Source organism: Nyctibius grandis, chromosome 9 (assembly GCF_013368605.1).
Source record: "Nyctibius grandis isolate bNycGra1 chromosome 9, bNycGra1.pri, whole genome shotgun sequence".
Classification (NCBI taxonomy): Eukaryota; Metazoa; Chordata; class Aves; order Nyctibiiformes; family Nyctibiidae; genus Nyctibius; species Nyctibius grandis.
The window spans coordinates 19,645,173-19,659,727 of NC_090666.1; the positions used below are offsets into that span (position 1 = coordinate 19,645,173).

Below are 14,555 nucleotides of genomic sequence, written 5' to 3' on the forward strand. Positions count from 1 at the left end.
AAACAAGTGAAACCACCATTATAGGTACATGAAGAATGGCAGTTTCTTCTTTTTTTTTTTCCAAACAAGCTTCTGCAGACTGCTTTTATAATATTATTAGTGTAAAATAGACTGTTTGAAGCCAGTGACAGTAGCAACTAAATGACCTACCAACTTCCCAGTCAAATATGAATGTGAAAACAGACCTTTTTTTAAACATGATTTCTAAACTGCAATCTAGAAATAAACCTGAAAGTGTTCGGTAACCAGTTGGCATATATTTTTAATCCATCCACACTAATTGTAGTGTTTTCTTTGCCCCACCCCATCATGAAGATATTAGCTCTCATCACAAAACTTCCCAAACGTTTTTGTTAACGAACTTTAGGGAAAAGGGGAACATGAACTTGGAACTAAATCGAATGTGCAAATTCCAGTTAAAAATGTATACTTGCCTTGGAGTGGAGGTTTGTTTTATTTTAGTTCCTAAGGCTTCTAGAAGATAGGAGAGATCTAAAATAAGAAAAGACGAGTACATCTAGCAGATCGTAATGGTAAACAAAACCACTAAATTTTGTGGTGCCTTTTAAAAATTAATATACAGGAATATGCATGAATAATATTTTTTTTTCAGATACTTCAGTTCTTCCTTTCAACTAGTTGGTATTCTGAAGATGAAAGTAAAATACTTAAATAGTATTATTTGTTCTTGGTATGATCTCTCCTTCCATTCTAGCTAATGGAAATAAATAATAAATTGAACAAAGATATGTATCACTAGGTGCTTACAAGCAACCAACTTCATGCAGCTAAGGGTAAAATTCCAAAATCTATGGCCCATACAACTTAATATTCAGAAGCATTTCCTGTAGATGCACATAGTACAAGATTTATCAACAGTCTGGAGTTTTTATTATTTTATGCATTAGAGGATAGTGATCTGGCTGTTAGCATTTAATTGCAGTCTTTCTGGAAGTGGGTATGTACAAACTATCTAATTCTTTATTGTGTGAATGAAAATAACCAAGGCATCTACTAGCAGCAAAAACAATTGGCAAAAAAATGGCACAATTAGGTTTGCATCATTGTTTATTGTTGAAGAGTAGATTGAAATGAAAATAGCCAGATGAGTCTCATTCAGTGAATTGCTAAATGCTATTGCATAGTATGCTATTATAGAGAGGATTTTAAATATCTAATGCTATTGCTTTTTTCAGGGATCATTATTTGAGTGTTGTAACGTGGGTGACAGATGAAAGGATCTGTCTGCAGTGGCTCAGAAGAATTCAGAATTTTTCAGTCCTCACAGTCTGTGACTTTGAAAGTGCTACTGGAAATTGGTCATGTCCACAGGTAAGAAAAATGAGGTGGGAGAGTTGCAGTGGTTGATAAATGAGTAGAAAGGAGGAGAGTATCTCTGTGTGTATCTTTGTAGAAACATAGCCTGATGTAAAATAAACATAATTGTTGTGGGATTGTTTGTTTTTTCTTTCTTAGGAAAAACAACGTACGGAAGAAAGTAGAACTGGCTGGATTGGCAGAGTGAGTGTTCAATTTCTAAAACTGCCATGTGCTAAATAACACTAATAATTAAGAAAATTTCCTATGAGCCTCTTGCCAGTTGCAATGCCTCTTCTGTGTAGGTCTGATCCATTCACTTGTTGCATTATACATGTATAGGTAAAAATGGTCTCAAATGGAGCCGCTGTGCCACCCCGCTCCAGGTTTTAAGCTTTTGTAGGTATGGGGTTCTGAACTCCCAGGCCGGGCTGACAGTGCATCGTGGGCTGGAGCTGTAACTGCATCCTCTGTGGCTCGTGCCTCATGTTCAGCTTGCCAAAAAGCAGAGTGGTCCTTCCTGACTCCTTTTTAATTCTGACCTACTGCTTCGGTAGCAGTAGGTAAGGGAGTGCAGAAGCCAGGATTCTGAATTCCCTTTGTTCTGGGGGAGTTGTCAGCTACACTGGTTTGGCTGCTCTCCAGTCTTCCTGCCACCTCCAGAATGATCTAGGGGATAAAATATATTAAGAAGTGTATCCTATAACCTTTGAATTCTATTGGAGGAAAGGCATAGAGGACAAAAGCCATTTTTAGCGTTTCAGGTTGCAGCAAACCATTCCAGGTTCTCCTTGGAGTTTTTTTCATTTACTTATTTTTCCCCCATCCAAAATATCTATTGGAGAGAACTAGGGACAAGGTGCATATAACTGACCAGATTAAAATTTTCATACACTTCTGCCAAACCAATCGCAACTGTCTGAATGATGCTTTCCAAGCTGCCTCTCAGTCCTTTTGTACATGGTAGAGAGTAGGCACCTAATGAACTACACAGAAGATCTGGGGGAAGTGAAGCAGAGATGCGAAAAGTTCAGACTTGGAGGGAGAAATGATTTTCAGAGTTTTTGATGAGAACACAGAGTACGCTTTCCACTCCCGCATTCTCCACACACTGATTATGCTTTAGTCACTAATTCACTTTTGAAGTCAAAAATGAAAGTTTAAAGAAATGCAAAGAGGGAGGCAACAGCAGGGATGAAATCATCCGCAGTATGAAGATGAGAGATCAACCCACCTGCTGTCAAATTTGATATGGAAAGGAAGGCCTTAACGCTGACACATTTTGCTTCTCTGCAGCAAAGGCTTCACAATTAGACAATGTGATGATCAAGCTGCAGACTTCGTAAACAGTTGTGCAAAATGAGAGGGCAAAATGCAAGTCTGTGCCATTAAACTAGGTTGTTGGTTTTTTGTTTCTTTTAAAGAGACAACCCACATCTTAGGAGCTGTTTGGAAGAAAAAGATAATCTCACTGTATGATGCTTGGATTTGAGAAGGGAGTGGAAAGTAGGGAGGATTGAAGAGGGGATAGGAAAGGCATATTTATTCCTTTCTTTTATTCTTATCTACTTTGGGATGATAAAATGACATTTGACTGATAAAGGATATTTTTTTTATGAGATGTGTATATACACATATGTATATATAATTGATATAAATGTATATACAAACTTAAGTAAATTGTATATGTGTGTAAAATGTAGACATACTTCTCTGTGTATATCTATAGTGTTTTTTTCTTTTTTTTTTTTCCAAGAATGGAGATGAAATTATACTTAATCTAAGAATGCTCAGAACAGCCTGTGTTACTGCATAAGGCTTCCAGGTCATGAGCTAAGTTAGAGCTTGCCAGTTGAGTTGAAGGAAAGTCACGCTTTGAAGAAGCAAGACTGCGATAAGGGAGAAGCTAGCAAAATATTTGCCAGGTTATTTTTTGCAAAAACATTGCTAGGGAAGATGGAGAGGTTATCTGGAGCACATGGGTTAGGGAGACTCGAGTTCTGTCATTGCTTGCTGAGTGACTGGAGGAGAGTCACTTCGTCTTTCTATTTCACTTTCCATTTCAAAAATGGATATAACATCTCAGAGGTAATTGCATTGTGTCAATGGGCTAATTAAGGTTTAGATCTTTTGGACATTTATCACAGAAATAACTTTTATTTCATTTGGCTCAATTTCATTCCTCAGTTTTTCTCTGTACCATGTGGAGCACATCCAAAAGTCAGTCAGTAGAAGGAATCCATTCATTTCCATCGCTCTCAGTTGACACATGGATAGTTCCTTCATGAAAATATCATTCCAGTTTGGGTTTTCTGGCATTCTGTAATCATCTGCTTACTATCAAAATTTCCTCTTGGAAAGCAGCTTACTTTCTTTGAGTAAAGGGGGCCATTTTTCACTGTCAAGCTAAAAAAAAAAAAATTAAGAGTTCAAAGAATTTGTTCACAAATACGTGTTTTAAAATGTGTATTTGCAATGTTTACATTGCTATAGGTTACAGCTGCATGTTGGCATTGGACAGAATAAAACGGTGACTTTAAAAGTAGATGCACATATTGTTTCCTAAAGTGGTAGGAAACTAGGAACAACTGTAGGACTTCAAATTCAAGGGAGGTGGGAGGGGATGTTGTTTATTACCAGGGCCAATACTCAGGAAATTCTGCTGGTTAAGTAGCAAGAAAATATTTTAAGCGTTTACTTTTAGGGTAATGGCTACAGGTTCTACCTAAGTCAGTAGGCAAAAAGTTTTGCAGTGCGTTCAGTGATACATTGTTTTTAAACTTAGGTTTTGATATCTCTGAATAGAAGTTTCAACACTTATCATTTTGGTTTGGGAGTTTTGTTGTTTGCTTTAATTGACCTCTCTGCTCTCTTGTGTTCAAGTTTCAGCCATCTGTCCCCTACTTTGCACCCAACAATGCTTCCTACTACAAAGTCTTCAGCGATACAGTAGGTTACAAGCACATTCATTACATAAATGGCTCACAGGTAAGTAATAAGGTGTAGGACAGTCACTGCTGACTTGTGTTTCTCGTGGTGATTGAGGAACTTCACATTCTACTTTTTTGCCTTGCCTTTTTTTCCTCCCCTCCAGGCTCCAGTACCTATTACTGCAGGAAAATGGGAAGTAATCAGCATAGAAGCTGTAACCAATAACTTTTTGTAAGTATTGTAATTAAGCTGTTGATTCCTATCATGAGGGCTTGTAACAAGGGTCTAAGCGAGCAAGGAGGGAGAACAGGGAGAAGGTGTCATTTAACTCATTAAAAATCTGATCTAAACGTGTAAGATAATCCTTTAAATATTGTAAGGTACTGTAAGCATTTTACCAAAAACAGTATGTTTTGCTTTTATAGATACTACATTAGTAATGAAAACGGTGGAATGCCAGGAGGAAGAAATCTTTATAAGTAAGAAATTTTTTATGCAGTATGAGTAAAATATTTATTAATTAAGAAACTTTAAGAAAAAGCATTGCAAAATAAAATTAGGATGTTTATAGTCTAATGTGGGGTCATATATGGGATATTTAATTAAAATCAGTGTAGGAGTATAAACTGTAAAAACAACTAAAATATTTTTCTGTAAATTTAGTTAATAAAGGGGAAATTGTGAAAAGAAACAATCGATTCTCAAGCAACAAACCCCTAGGGAAAGCCTCTCATGCTTTTTTTTTTGCTATGATTATAATTCCAGTATTAATTGAACTCAAAAGTTTAAAGTCTGCTTTCTCTACTTTTTGAATCAATAAGGACTTTACTCCTGAATTGTATCGTGTTTCATTTGATCATCTTATTTAAAAAGCATACATTTGTTTAGCATAGTTTAAAAAAATAAGAAGTCTTTCATCTCTGAAATGAAGCTCGTCTACTTTGCAGAATGCTCTTGGAAAGCAGTCCAAATTCTACTAAATGTGTTAGCTGTGATCTGAATCAAGAAAGATGCCAGTATTATTCTGTGTCCTTCAGCAAAGACGCACAGTATTATCAGCTAGATTGTCGTGGTGAGTATATCCGGAATTAATTGACACGAACATGACTCACTGATTAGATGGGTGGGGAAGTTCACTTCGTCAAGATCTTGATGTGCGCTGCGTAACAATGATATGTGTTAATATCGTTGGATAAATGCGTTGGCAGCGGAAAAACATACTCCTTCCTAGGCTCAAAAGCACCTTGACAAAAATTACAAGGATAAAATTTAATAGTTCCATCTATCAGTGGACCAGAAAGAGGTGCAAAACGCTCCTGTCCGCTGTGCATCTCCTCAAGAGCTGCACAGGGAGCTCTGTCTGTAGAAGGAATTTGGAGGCTCTGGGAGCAAGGTGAGCAACAGGCTGGGTAAAGAGAAATGCTCTATGTTTGGGAATAAAATTAAGATAGGTAATGCTGTTCAAAAAAATCCAATTAACATAATCGTAAGTTAAGCAGTGGGCCTGTAGTCTGTCTCTGACCCGTAAGTGCTTGTACTAGTTAGTACAAGGGATAAATTAATCAGAGGGTGCGAAAAATAAAATCTTCTCTAAAATTTCCCTTAAATTGAAATGTATGTTGTTTTTCTAGATGTCAGGGTCTTCCTTTGATCTATGGGCTAGGAGGACAGACAGACAGCAGAGAGGGAATTGTTCTGTCAGGTTGTAAAACTGTCTGTTTGAAGACGACTACTGTGGTCTCTATGACAAGGCTTACTGATTTCGAAACCATGGTCTACAACCGACGGGTAAACTTTGAAGAGTGGAAGTTCAGTTCTTCTGTACCTTACAACCATGTGGTTCACCTGTGAGACAGTCTGAATATTTTAGGGGATGCTGTGGCTTGAGTTTGGGCCCTACTAACTTAAACTAGAGGGAATTGAGTTCTGAGCTTTTATGATCCTCCCACTTCCAACTACTTTATGAGGGTTGTGTTTTGAGACAGCATGCAAACATGAAGGTTTCATGCTCTGTTAACAGGTCCTGGCCTGCCCATATCTACTCTGCACAGAAGCAGTGATGATCAAGGTATGGGATTGTCTTAAAATATATTGTGTTGAGCCAGAAAATTGTATTGTAAATTTATTTTAATTTTGTTCTCATTGCTTAGTATAATAATTAAAATGTCAGTTATAAAGGGTATATTTAATTTCAGATAATTCCTATAGTGTAGTTAACCAGAAGAATACATTATATGGCTTGGCATACATTTATTCATAGTTTATTTAATATATTTTACATTGTGCTAGAAAACAGTGATTAATGTATGACTTATTTACTGGATAATTGTTCAGTTTTTCTGAAATTGCGTTTAGATGAAAAATGTGGAAAGCAGCTTTCTGGTTACTAAATTACTGAAGGAAAACCGTATTGTAAACATTGAATCTGAGAGGAAAAACAAAAACTGCAGTAAACTTAAGACTGCAATGTACGTTGCCATCATCTAAGATTGAATTTTTGAAGCAGTTCATAATTAAAGAGCAATGCATTTGAAAACGAGGTATTTAATCTTTGGCTTTTACTAACTCTGTTATTTAGTCCTCAGATACTTGGAAAATAACACTGAACTGGAAAATTCTTTGAAAGATATTCAGATGCCTTCAAAAAAAATTGACTCCATTAGTGTAGGTGGATACAGTAAGTTCAAAAACATGTTTTACCTTTCTCTCCCCCTTTCACCAAGTGCTTTAAGGTCTTCTGCTGAAAAGCACGACAGAAAAGATGGGTGTAGTGGGGATTATTGCAGTTACTCAACTCTTAGAGGTGAGACAAGATCTTTTTTTCAGACATCTCCAAACATTCTATTTTTTTCTGAAATCCCAGAATATTCTTATCTAAAATATGCTTGTTCCATATTGTGGTATCTTCATGTTTTCCTGATGGAAGTGGCTTAACACTTTTTTTCCTGGATAATTACCTGAAAAATAGAAGTCCCTAACACCACAATTAAATAAATAAATAAGAGGAATAGGGAGTGGGGCACAACGCTTATAAGCGTTGTTGAATTTAAATTAAATTATAAATTCAAGTAGGTCTTAATTTACAGGTACCAAGTCCCTTTGTACCTTTGTGTTGGCAGGTTGAGTCAGTGGAGATGTTCAGTTATCAAAAAATGGACACAGAGTCTAAATTGAAAAGCTTGAAAAATTATTTGGCCTGCATTTCAAGAAGATCACCTTTGACTTTGTGTAGAGGAATATTTGGATTGAAAGTCACGTTCTTAAAAGCATGTTCACCCTCCAAGACTACATAAACCTCTGAATACAGACTAGAATGAAATGCTAGAAAATGTACTGCTAGTGCATTGCTGTTGGTGCTCGTCTGAGTTTGCACACCTTTCTTGGTGTGCTCCTAGGCTGAGGAACATCAGGTAGAGTGGCAGTGAGAGGCCTGGTACCTGTCTAACTGTTCTTGCTCTCCAGCCTTTGCTGCTAGCTTTTCTCTTTGTGACAAACTTCCTCTTGATAAAATTAATGAATATTCTTAATGGAATATATTTTACAAACTGTATTGAGTTCTATCAGTCATTGTTAACTGTTCTTTTTGATGCCTCACTCCTTCCACTGTTACCTTATTTATATAAATAACTCTCTCTGTCTTTGTGTTTTCTGTCTTTTATTTCTGTCACATTTTTATTAGGGCTAAAGATGAAATCTTCCAGGCACGATGGAGGTTTAAAGATGTTCTTCGTGCTATCAGTTGTATATTCATCTTTTTATTCCTCTTTGTTCTTACTACTTCATCTCTTCAGGGTGAAAGATTTTTGGGTAAGGGGAATCTATTTTTAATGTCACAAATGGGATAAATAAATCCATTTATGTAGTCCTACTTCAAGTTCCAAGTCTGCTCACAAATCCGAGTATGTTATCAAAGAAGAAATCTGCTCTGGTGACTATAGAGTACACAGATGATACAAAAAATTAAAATTATTATTTTCATGTGTTCAGTTTAGATTGTTATTTTTTCAGTGTTTTAATGTCTTGCATATTCATACCTGGACAAATTTCTGTAAGACTTGTGCTCTCGCTATTACTGCAGTGCAGGCCATCAGCATTGCTTAATGCTTCCTTTGCAACATCAGTTCTTTTAAAATTCATGAGTGAACAGTTGAGCCAATTGGTTTGCAAAACTTACACGGTATGCGTTTAAAATGTTCAGCTAACTCTCAGCCAGCTTGGGTGGAAAGTAACATGGGTGGAACCGTAATCAGTGTTGCTTAAGAAATAATAGATATTTGGATATGGTTCTGGGATGCTTTACAAACTGTCATGTAAAGCCTATCTGGCAGGTTCAAAATATTTGAAATTTCTTTTTAGTTCTGGGAGAGAAATTTGAGTAGAGGAACATTTTTGAGCTAGTGTCAGATTTACCACTGTAGAGACTTACCAAGTTTTACATGTAAGCTTATAATGTAGAATAGTGCTGGGAGACAGCATGTTGAGTCCCCAAATTTTTTTATTATTATTATTGTTGGCATTCCAGTTCCAGACTTTCTGCTAACTTAGATGTAAAACATTTTAAAAAAAATTATTAGATTAGCTAGGAACTTTTACCTGTGTATATTCGGACAGTTCAGATGAAACCACTTTTTAGGGGGTGACTCAAATGTGCTCTTGTATGAATTGCAATGCGTACCGAATTATTTCACTGGAGAACTCACCTAAGTCAAACTCTTTTCACTTTTAGACCTGTGGTACCAAATGATACTGCCTCCCCATTTCGATTCATCAAAGAAGTACCCTCTGCTCCTTGATGTGTAAGTCTTCGAGTTACATGGCAATGTTGTGTTAATAATCACTTTCATCTACTTCAAATGCTCTTAAGAAGATCAGGAAACACAAAAACTTAAAAGTCAGGATGTTAGCTTACCTCCTTCTCTGCTCTTAGAGTTTATTAGGGATAATATTCAGTGAAATTGCATTCTAGAATGAGCCCTTGAATAAGCTGTGTATCCTAAAGCTGAAGTAATACGTGTGATGTTGCATTTTCTCTGTGATATTTGACTGTCAGCTGGTGTTGGCAAACTGCATTCTGTGGTCAGGATTGCATTTGCTGTTTCTTCATAAATTCAAGACCATGAACACATGCTGTTTGGTCCATTTTTCCTCAGGCACTTCTGTTTATGCTGGTGTGTTTTCTTCTAACTGGAAATTACTGAAATTTAGCTGTTCCTTAAAATAGAAATGTTAACCTTCTCCTCTTTTTACAAAAAGCTGACTCCACAAGGAAACTAGCTGTTAATTGTTAGATACATCTTTATATAATGTAATTTGGTAGCACTGTAATACTTTCTGATATGGCTATTGAACATTTTAATGAGCAGTCAGTGCTCTTTGCTTCTTAAGACTTATTTTGGGTTTCATTCTATTTTTATTGACTTACCTGGGCCTTTGTCAGGATCACCTCTGCGTCATGGTGATCTTGATATCAGAAATTATTTCAGAAATGTCAGGATCCATAGCATATAGAAGCAAAGCTTGGTATAGAGAATTCCTAGTGTTTTTTTCTTTGCTTTTAAAACTTGGAAAAATGCATTATAGAGCCATAAGAGCCACTCTTCCATTTCTTAGTCTGTTGAACAGTGGCTAGAGAAGTGGACTGCAAACAGAATTTTAACATCCAGGCACTCACAGAGTGTGATTTCATAGTGTTCAAGTACTTCCAAGTATTTTAAAATAAAAAGTTGTAATTACAGTTTTGCTTCCTTTTTCTCAGCCTGCATAAGAAATAGTTTAGACTGTAGGGAACACTGATGGGACACTAAAAGTGCAGAAAAAGATTTTTTCACTTTCCCAAATGAAAGCTACTTGTTGATTTCAGACTTCAACTACATCAATCATGGGTAAATGGAACAGAAATAGTTAAAGAGCGTTGCTTTGAAACTCAGATGACTAGAAATGCCAACACAAAAAATATTTTGGTTTGGATTTTTGATAAGCTGCTTAAAGTCAAAATAATGGAAGAGAGCAGAAAGCAATAAAAGAAATAAAATCCAGTCTGCTTTCTTGATTAACAGCTGATGTTTTAAAAAAAGCATATTGCTTTTAGTGTCCAGGCAAAGCAGCAGTTTGGAGTCAGTCAGGGATGCATTTCGTGTTTGCTCAGTTTAGTTTAACAGTTTACCCTTCTTTAGTGGCTGAAAATTGTCAGTAATAATTGTATTTCAAATGCTTGATGTGAGAATATGTGGAGAGAAAATGCCTGAATTCTGTGGTACTTTTCACCCAGGTATGCAGGACCCTGTAGTCAGAAAGTAGATTATGCCTTCCGGATCAGCTGGGCTACTTACCTTGCAAGCACTGAGCAGATCATTGTGGCCAGCTTTGATGGCAGAGGAAGTGGATACCAAGGGGATGAAATAATGCATGCAATAAATCGAAGGCTGGGAACATACGAAGTGGAAGATCAGATAGCAGCAGCCAGGTGAGCTGCAGTGAAATGGTCAACACCTGCTCCTTCTTTTCTGTGCTTATTGTGTAAGGAGAATAAAAAGGTGAAAGTTTTGAATGGTCATCTTGAAATTACTGACAAAAACATCACTAAATTCTACATTAATTTTGCATGCTGAAGTGTCATTTATGGGCCAGCCATCATTTTATGCTTAAAAAGAGAGAAGAGCTAATGCCATAATATTAAATTTACAGTATCTCTGGTTTTGTAGAGATGATAGCTGTCACATTAGTAGGAGAGCATGCTACCAAGGAAACTTGGAGCTGCAAGTTATACTCCAAGCTTTTTGCAAGTTTCTGTTGTGATGGAGTTACTTGTATGAACTACTCGGCCTCTACATCATAGTTCATCACTTGCTGTGTGCTTGTAGAACCTCAATAAACCGAACGATGTCAGTATGAATCTCTCAGAATCACAAAGAAGTGATCTTACAGGGTTTGCTTTTGGGGATTTTAAAATGTTAAGGAGTTTAAACAAATAGCATTTCAGAATCTGTTTTTTGAACTCTGACTGGATTTACAGGTGTCAGCCTGTCCCTTACTGCTGCAATTTGAGTGCTGCTCCTCTTTTTCACCAGGTGGTGAAATGTAACCTAATACAATACAAATGTCAGTGAGTGTGGTTTGAAGGCTTTTACGGAGTGTCCAGGTTTTGTTTTTTCACACACGCAGATGTTTTTCTCAATTTCTTAAAGACACACATGCCTGAAGTATTGTATGTTTTCAGATGGAGTCACTATGATTAAGTAGGAAATTCTTATTTGTACAACAGAAAGAGGCAGACATGATGGAAAATAGGCATATCTGTATAATGGCAGATACCCGCAATCCATTAAGCATTTAATTATTCTGTTTGCTTCTAGACAATTTTCTGAAATGAGCTTTGTTGATAAGGACAGAATAGCTATTTGGGGTTGGGTAAGTACTCAAATAAGTTTGGCTGGCTTATTATTTAATTGTGACAACTATTTGTTGCACTGCTATGTGTGTGAGGTGCTGGAGTACTTAGTGTGAGGCACTTCTGGGGTCACGGCACAGTCCAATAACTGAACTGATGAAGTACATCGTAGAAGTGCCTGTATACATTGTCCCTTTGCAAGTGTTCAGGAGCCTTTGAAACAGAAATTAGGACTACTAGAGGGATTAAAAACATTTTAAAGGGATACTGCCAAGTCCATGAACCAATATTTAAAAAAAAAATATAGCCAAGTATATATTCAATTGTGTCTCTTTATATTAGTTGGATGACTCTGATTTTTAAAAAAAGATGTAAAATTGCATGTGAACCAGCTGCATGGCATGGTTGTGTTTTTACTAGCGGCCTGAAAATATCTAAATCTGCTATATTGTGCTCAGCTATATTTTATTTCACCAGTACTTCCAGCAAGGGGCCAGATTTCTCTGACTTTGTTATGTCTTTAAAACCTGTCACAGTAGACGGGAGTGCTTAATAGCATATACATGCCCCCTCAGCTGCAAGGCTAAGTGCATGTGTAGTGTTAGTGATATCTATTTGATTCAAACTCTGAACATCTCTCTGTCCCAGGCTGCTGTTTCACTGCTTTTTCTGGTGTGACGGGGAGTATTTTTGCGTGCTCTGTTTAAGCGTACTATGTTTAAGTATATGCAGGATTGCATGTAGGATCTTGAATTAAATTGCTAGATGAAATTTGATCACTGCTGGTGACAGGCACCAGTAAATAAATTGCTTGATGGCAAGATGATGATGACAGTGCCTTTAGTAGCTTTTCTTCTGGGGGTAAACATCTCTGTTGTATGAAGTCAAGCGTAGTAGTATTAACTTTAGTGGGAGGGAAATTCTTTCTGCAGAAATGGAGGACAATGCATTCCCATCTTAGTCCTTATGACCCTCGGGATGAATAGTTGAAGAGCAGTCCCCTTTGGAGCCAGGCTGGAGTTACGCATCCTGGATACCGAACCTGTGGGCAAACGGATTTTCTCCTCTCGAGTTTTCAGATTCAGTGTCTCATTGTCAGCCTGTCACTATCTACATTAATTTTTGTTTGCCATAGGGTTCAGCAGTAATATCTTTGCTGTGGCCAGGTTAGGCAACGTATTTATACATGGGTTTGGTCACTAAGTGCATGCATTGCTTTGATCTCATTGTGAGGACCTAAGTATTGAAGCTGGAGCAAACATTTAAGGGCTTTGAACTAAGATACGGTTCTGTTTGCCTGTAATCTGGTTTCAAGACAGCAGCAAGCTCCAAAAATGGCTCTTCTTTTTGAATGTGGGTGGGCACATTTTCCTAAATAACCTCAACTATAGTGAGGGCAGTCATTTGGGCAGTCAGTGACATTGTTTAGGTATCGTGCTGCCTGGATGCTCAAGTGTGTCAGATATTTACTCATCTGTGTATCAGGCTAGACTGCGAGTGAATTTTCGGTGCATAGCAAGGAGTGTGTCTCTGCACAGTTCCTCCCACAGACTCAGCAGAAGATCCTTCGCCCCCCAGTCACAGTCTTGCTCTTGACGCTTTGGAGAAGAGTTAGCAAGTGAGCTGCTGTAGGCCTGCTCCGAGGGAGTTGTAAATTTTTGGATGCCCTGGTGCAACTACTCATCAGGCACATTGTGGGCCCGAGCTCTGCTTCCACCCACCCCCCCAGCACGGAGAGGGACACAGCGGTTCAGCAGTGTCGTTTCCTGTCTTTCGCTGCTGCCTATGGTGCTACCACACGCTGTCATCCTTAGCTGAGTCACAGTTCAGCGGCGTTTGTGCCCCTTTTCCCAAGCAAGTTCTCATTCGTCGGCGCCACAGCTGCCGCGCGCTGTTTGATGCCTCTTTCCCCCACTGAGCAGGCTGGGGGAGATCTGACCCAAATTCAGAGTGGAGTTCATTAATATGAAAAACGCTGAGCCTATAAATGTCTGATGAACCGTTTAGCAGATGGGCCCCATCCTTTTCTTTCTGACTAAAATAACAGCAATGTTTTCTTCTCAGTCTTATGGGGGATATGTGACCTCCATGGTGCTTGGCTCTGGAAGCGGCGTGTTCAAGTGTGGAATAGCGGTTGCCCCCGTGTCACGTTGGCAATATTATGGTATGTGATGGCTTCCTCGTTACAAGGATTCCCATATGTCTTGCAGTGCACATGCTGCAAAGTGTTGATTCATGGTGCAGAACTTTGATTATCTACTAGATGCCATGCAAATGCCACTTGGTCTGTTTTTATGAACTCATAGGTATTGCATTTCAGAATTAAACCAATTCCCTAAATCTTATTTCCCATTTTAAAAAGTCAAATCCACAATTCCAGGTAATCTCCTTAACATATAATGAAGGCTAAATTATTGTAATATTTGTAGTATTACTGTAACATGTCTTGTGTTTGCTTCCAAACGTGTTTCGTTTCCAAAGCTGCCACATGTTCCAAGACCAGTATCGTGTGTCAGAAATCCATTCCTATTAGACTTTGCTTCCTCAAAATGCTACTTAACTTATAAGAACAAACTATGAGGCTTAACATTGAATTTGCATTGTAATTTACTCTCTCAAAGTAACAGAATAGGTTTTTAATTACCTTCAGGTTTTTTTGCTTTTAGAGTGTAAAATTTGGATTGTATAAATCTAATTAATCTTAACGATAGACTGATGTGAGGAAAACCTGAATAAATTTGTACATGCTTCAAGCTCAGGTTGTAGTTGCATGAGGCTATAAACACAGTTATAAGGGCCTTCCCAGATTAAAAAAAATACAGTTAGAAATATAATACATGCTGGTACAATGTGACCACATTTTGACATTTTTCTGGTTTGGCTTTGTCCAAAAACATTCAAAGAAAATCTTTTCCTGGCA

General features: G+C 37.6%; 1 protein-coding gene across 1 annotated transcript in view; it reads left to right on the forward strand.

Annotated features, from left to right (window-relative positions):
• The window catches only part of DPP4 (dipeptidyl peptidase 4), a 44,195-nt gene that overhangs the window by 22,120 nt on the left and 7,520 nt on the right, over nucleotides 1-14,555 (forward strand). Inside the window, exons 11-22 of the mRNA XM_068407413.1 lie at nucleotides 1,197-1,332; nucleotides 1,477-1,521; nucleotides 4,201-4,305; nucleotides 4,412-4,479; nucleotides 4,674-4,727; nucleotides 5,196-5,320; nucleotides 6,269-6,316; nucleotides 6,827-6,925; nucleotides 8,975-9,044; nucleotides 10,517-10,711; nucleotides 11,601-11,655; nucleotides 13,700-13,799. Coding sequence (XP_068263514.1) covers nucleotides 1,197-1,332; nucleotides 1,477-1,521; nucleotides 4,201-4,305; nucleotides 4,412-4,479; nucleotides 4,674-4,727; nucleotides 5,196-5,320; nucleotides 6,269-6,316; nucleotides 6,827-6,925; nucleotides 8,975-9,044; nucleotides 10,517-10,711; nucleotides 11,601-11,655; nucleotides 13,700-13,799 — 1,100 coding nt within the window. The remainder of the gene's footprint in view (nucleotides 1-1,196; nucleotides 1,333-1,476; nucleotides 1,522-4,200; nucleotides 4,306-4,411; nucleotides 4,480-4,673; nucleotides 4,728-5,195; nucleotides 5,321-6,268; nucleotides 6,317-6,826; nucleotides 6,926-8,974; nucleotides 9,045-10,516; nucleotides 10,712-11,600; nucleotides 11,656-13,699; nucleotides 13,800-14,555) is intronic.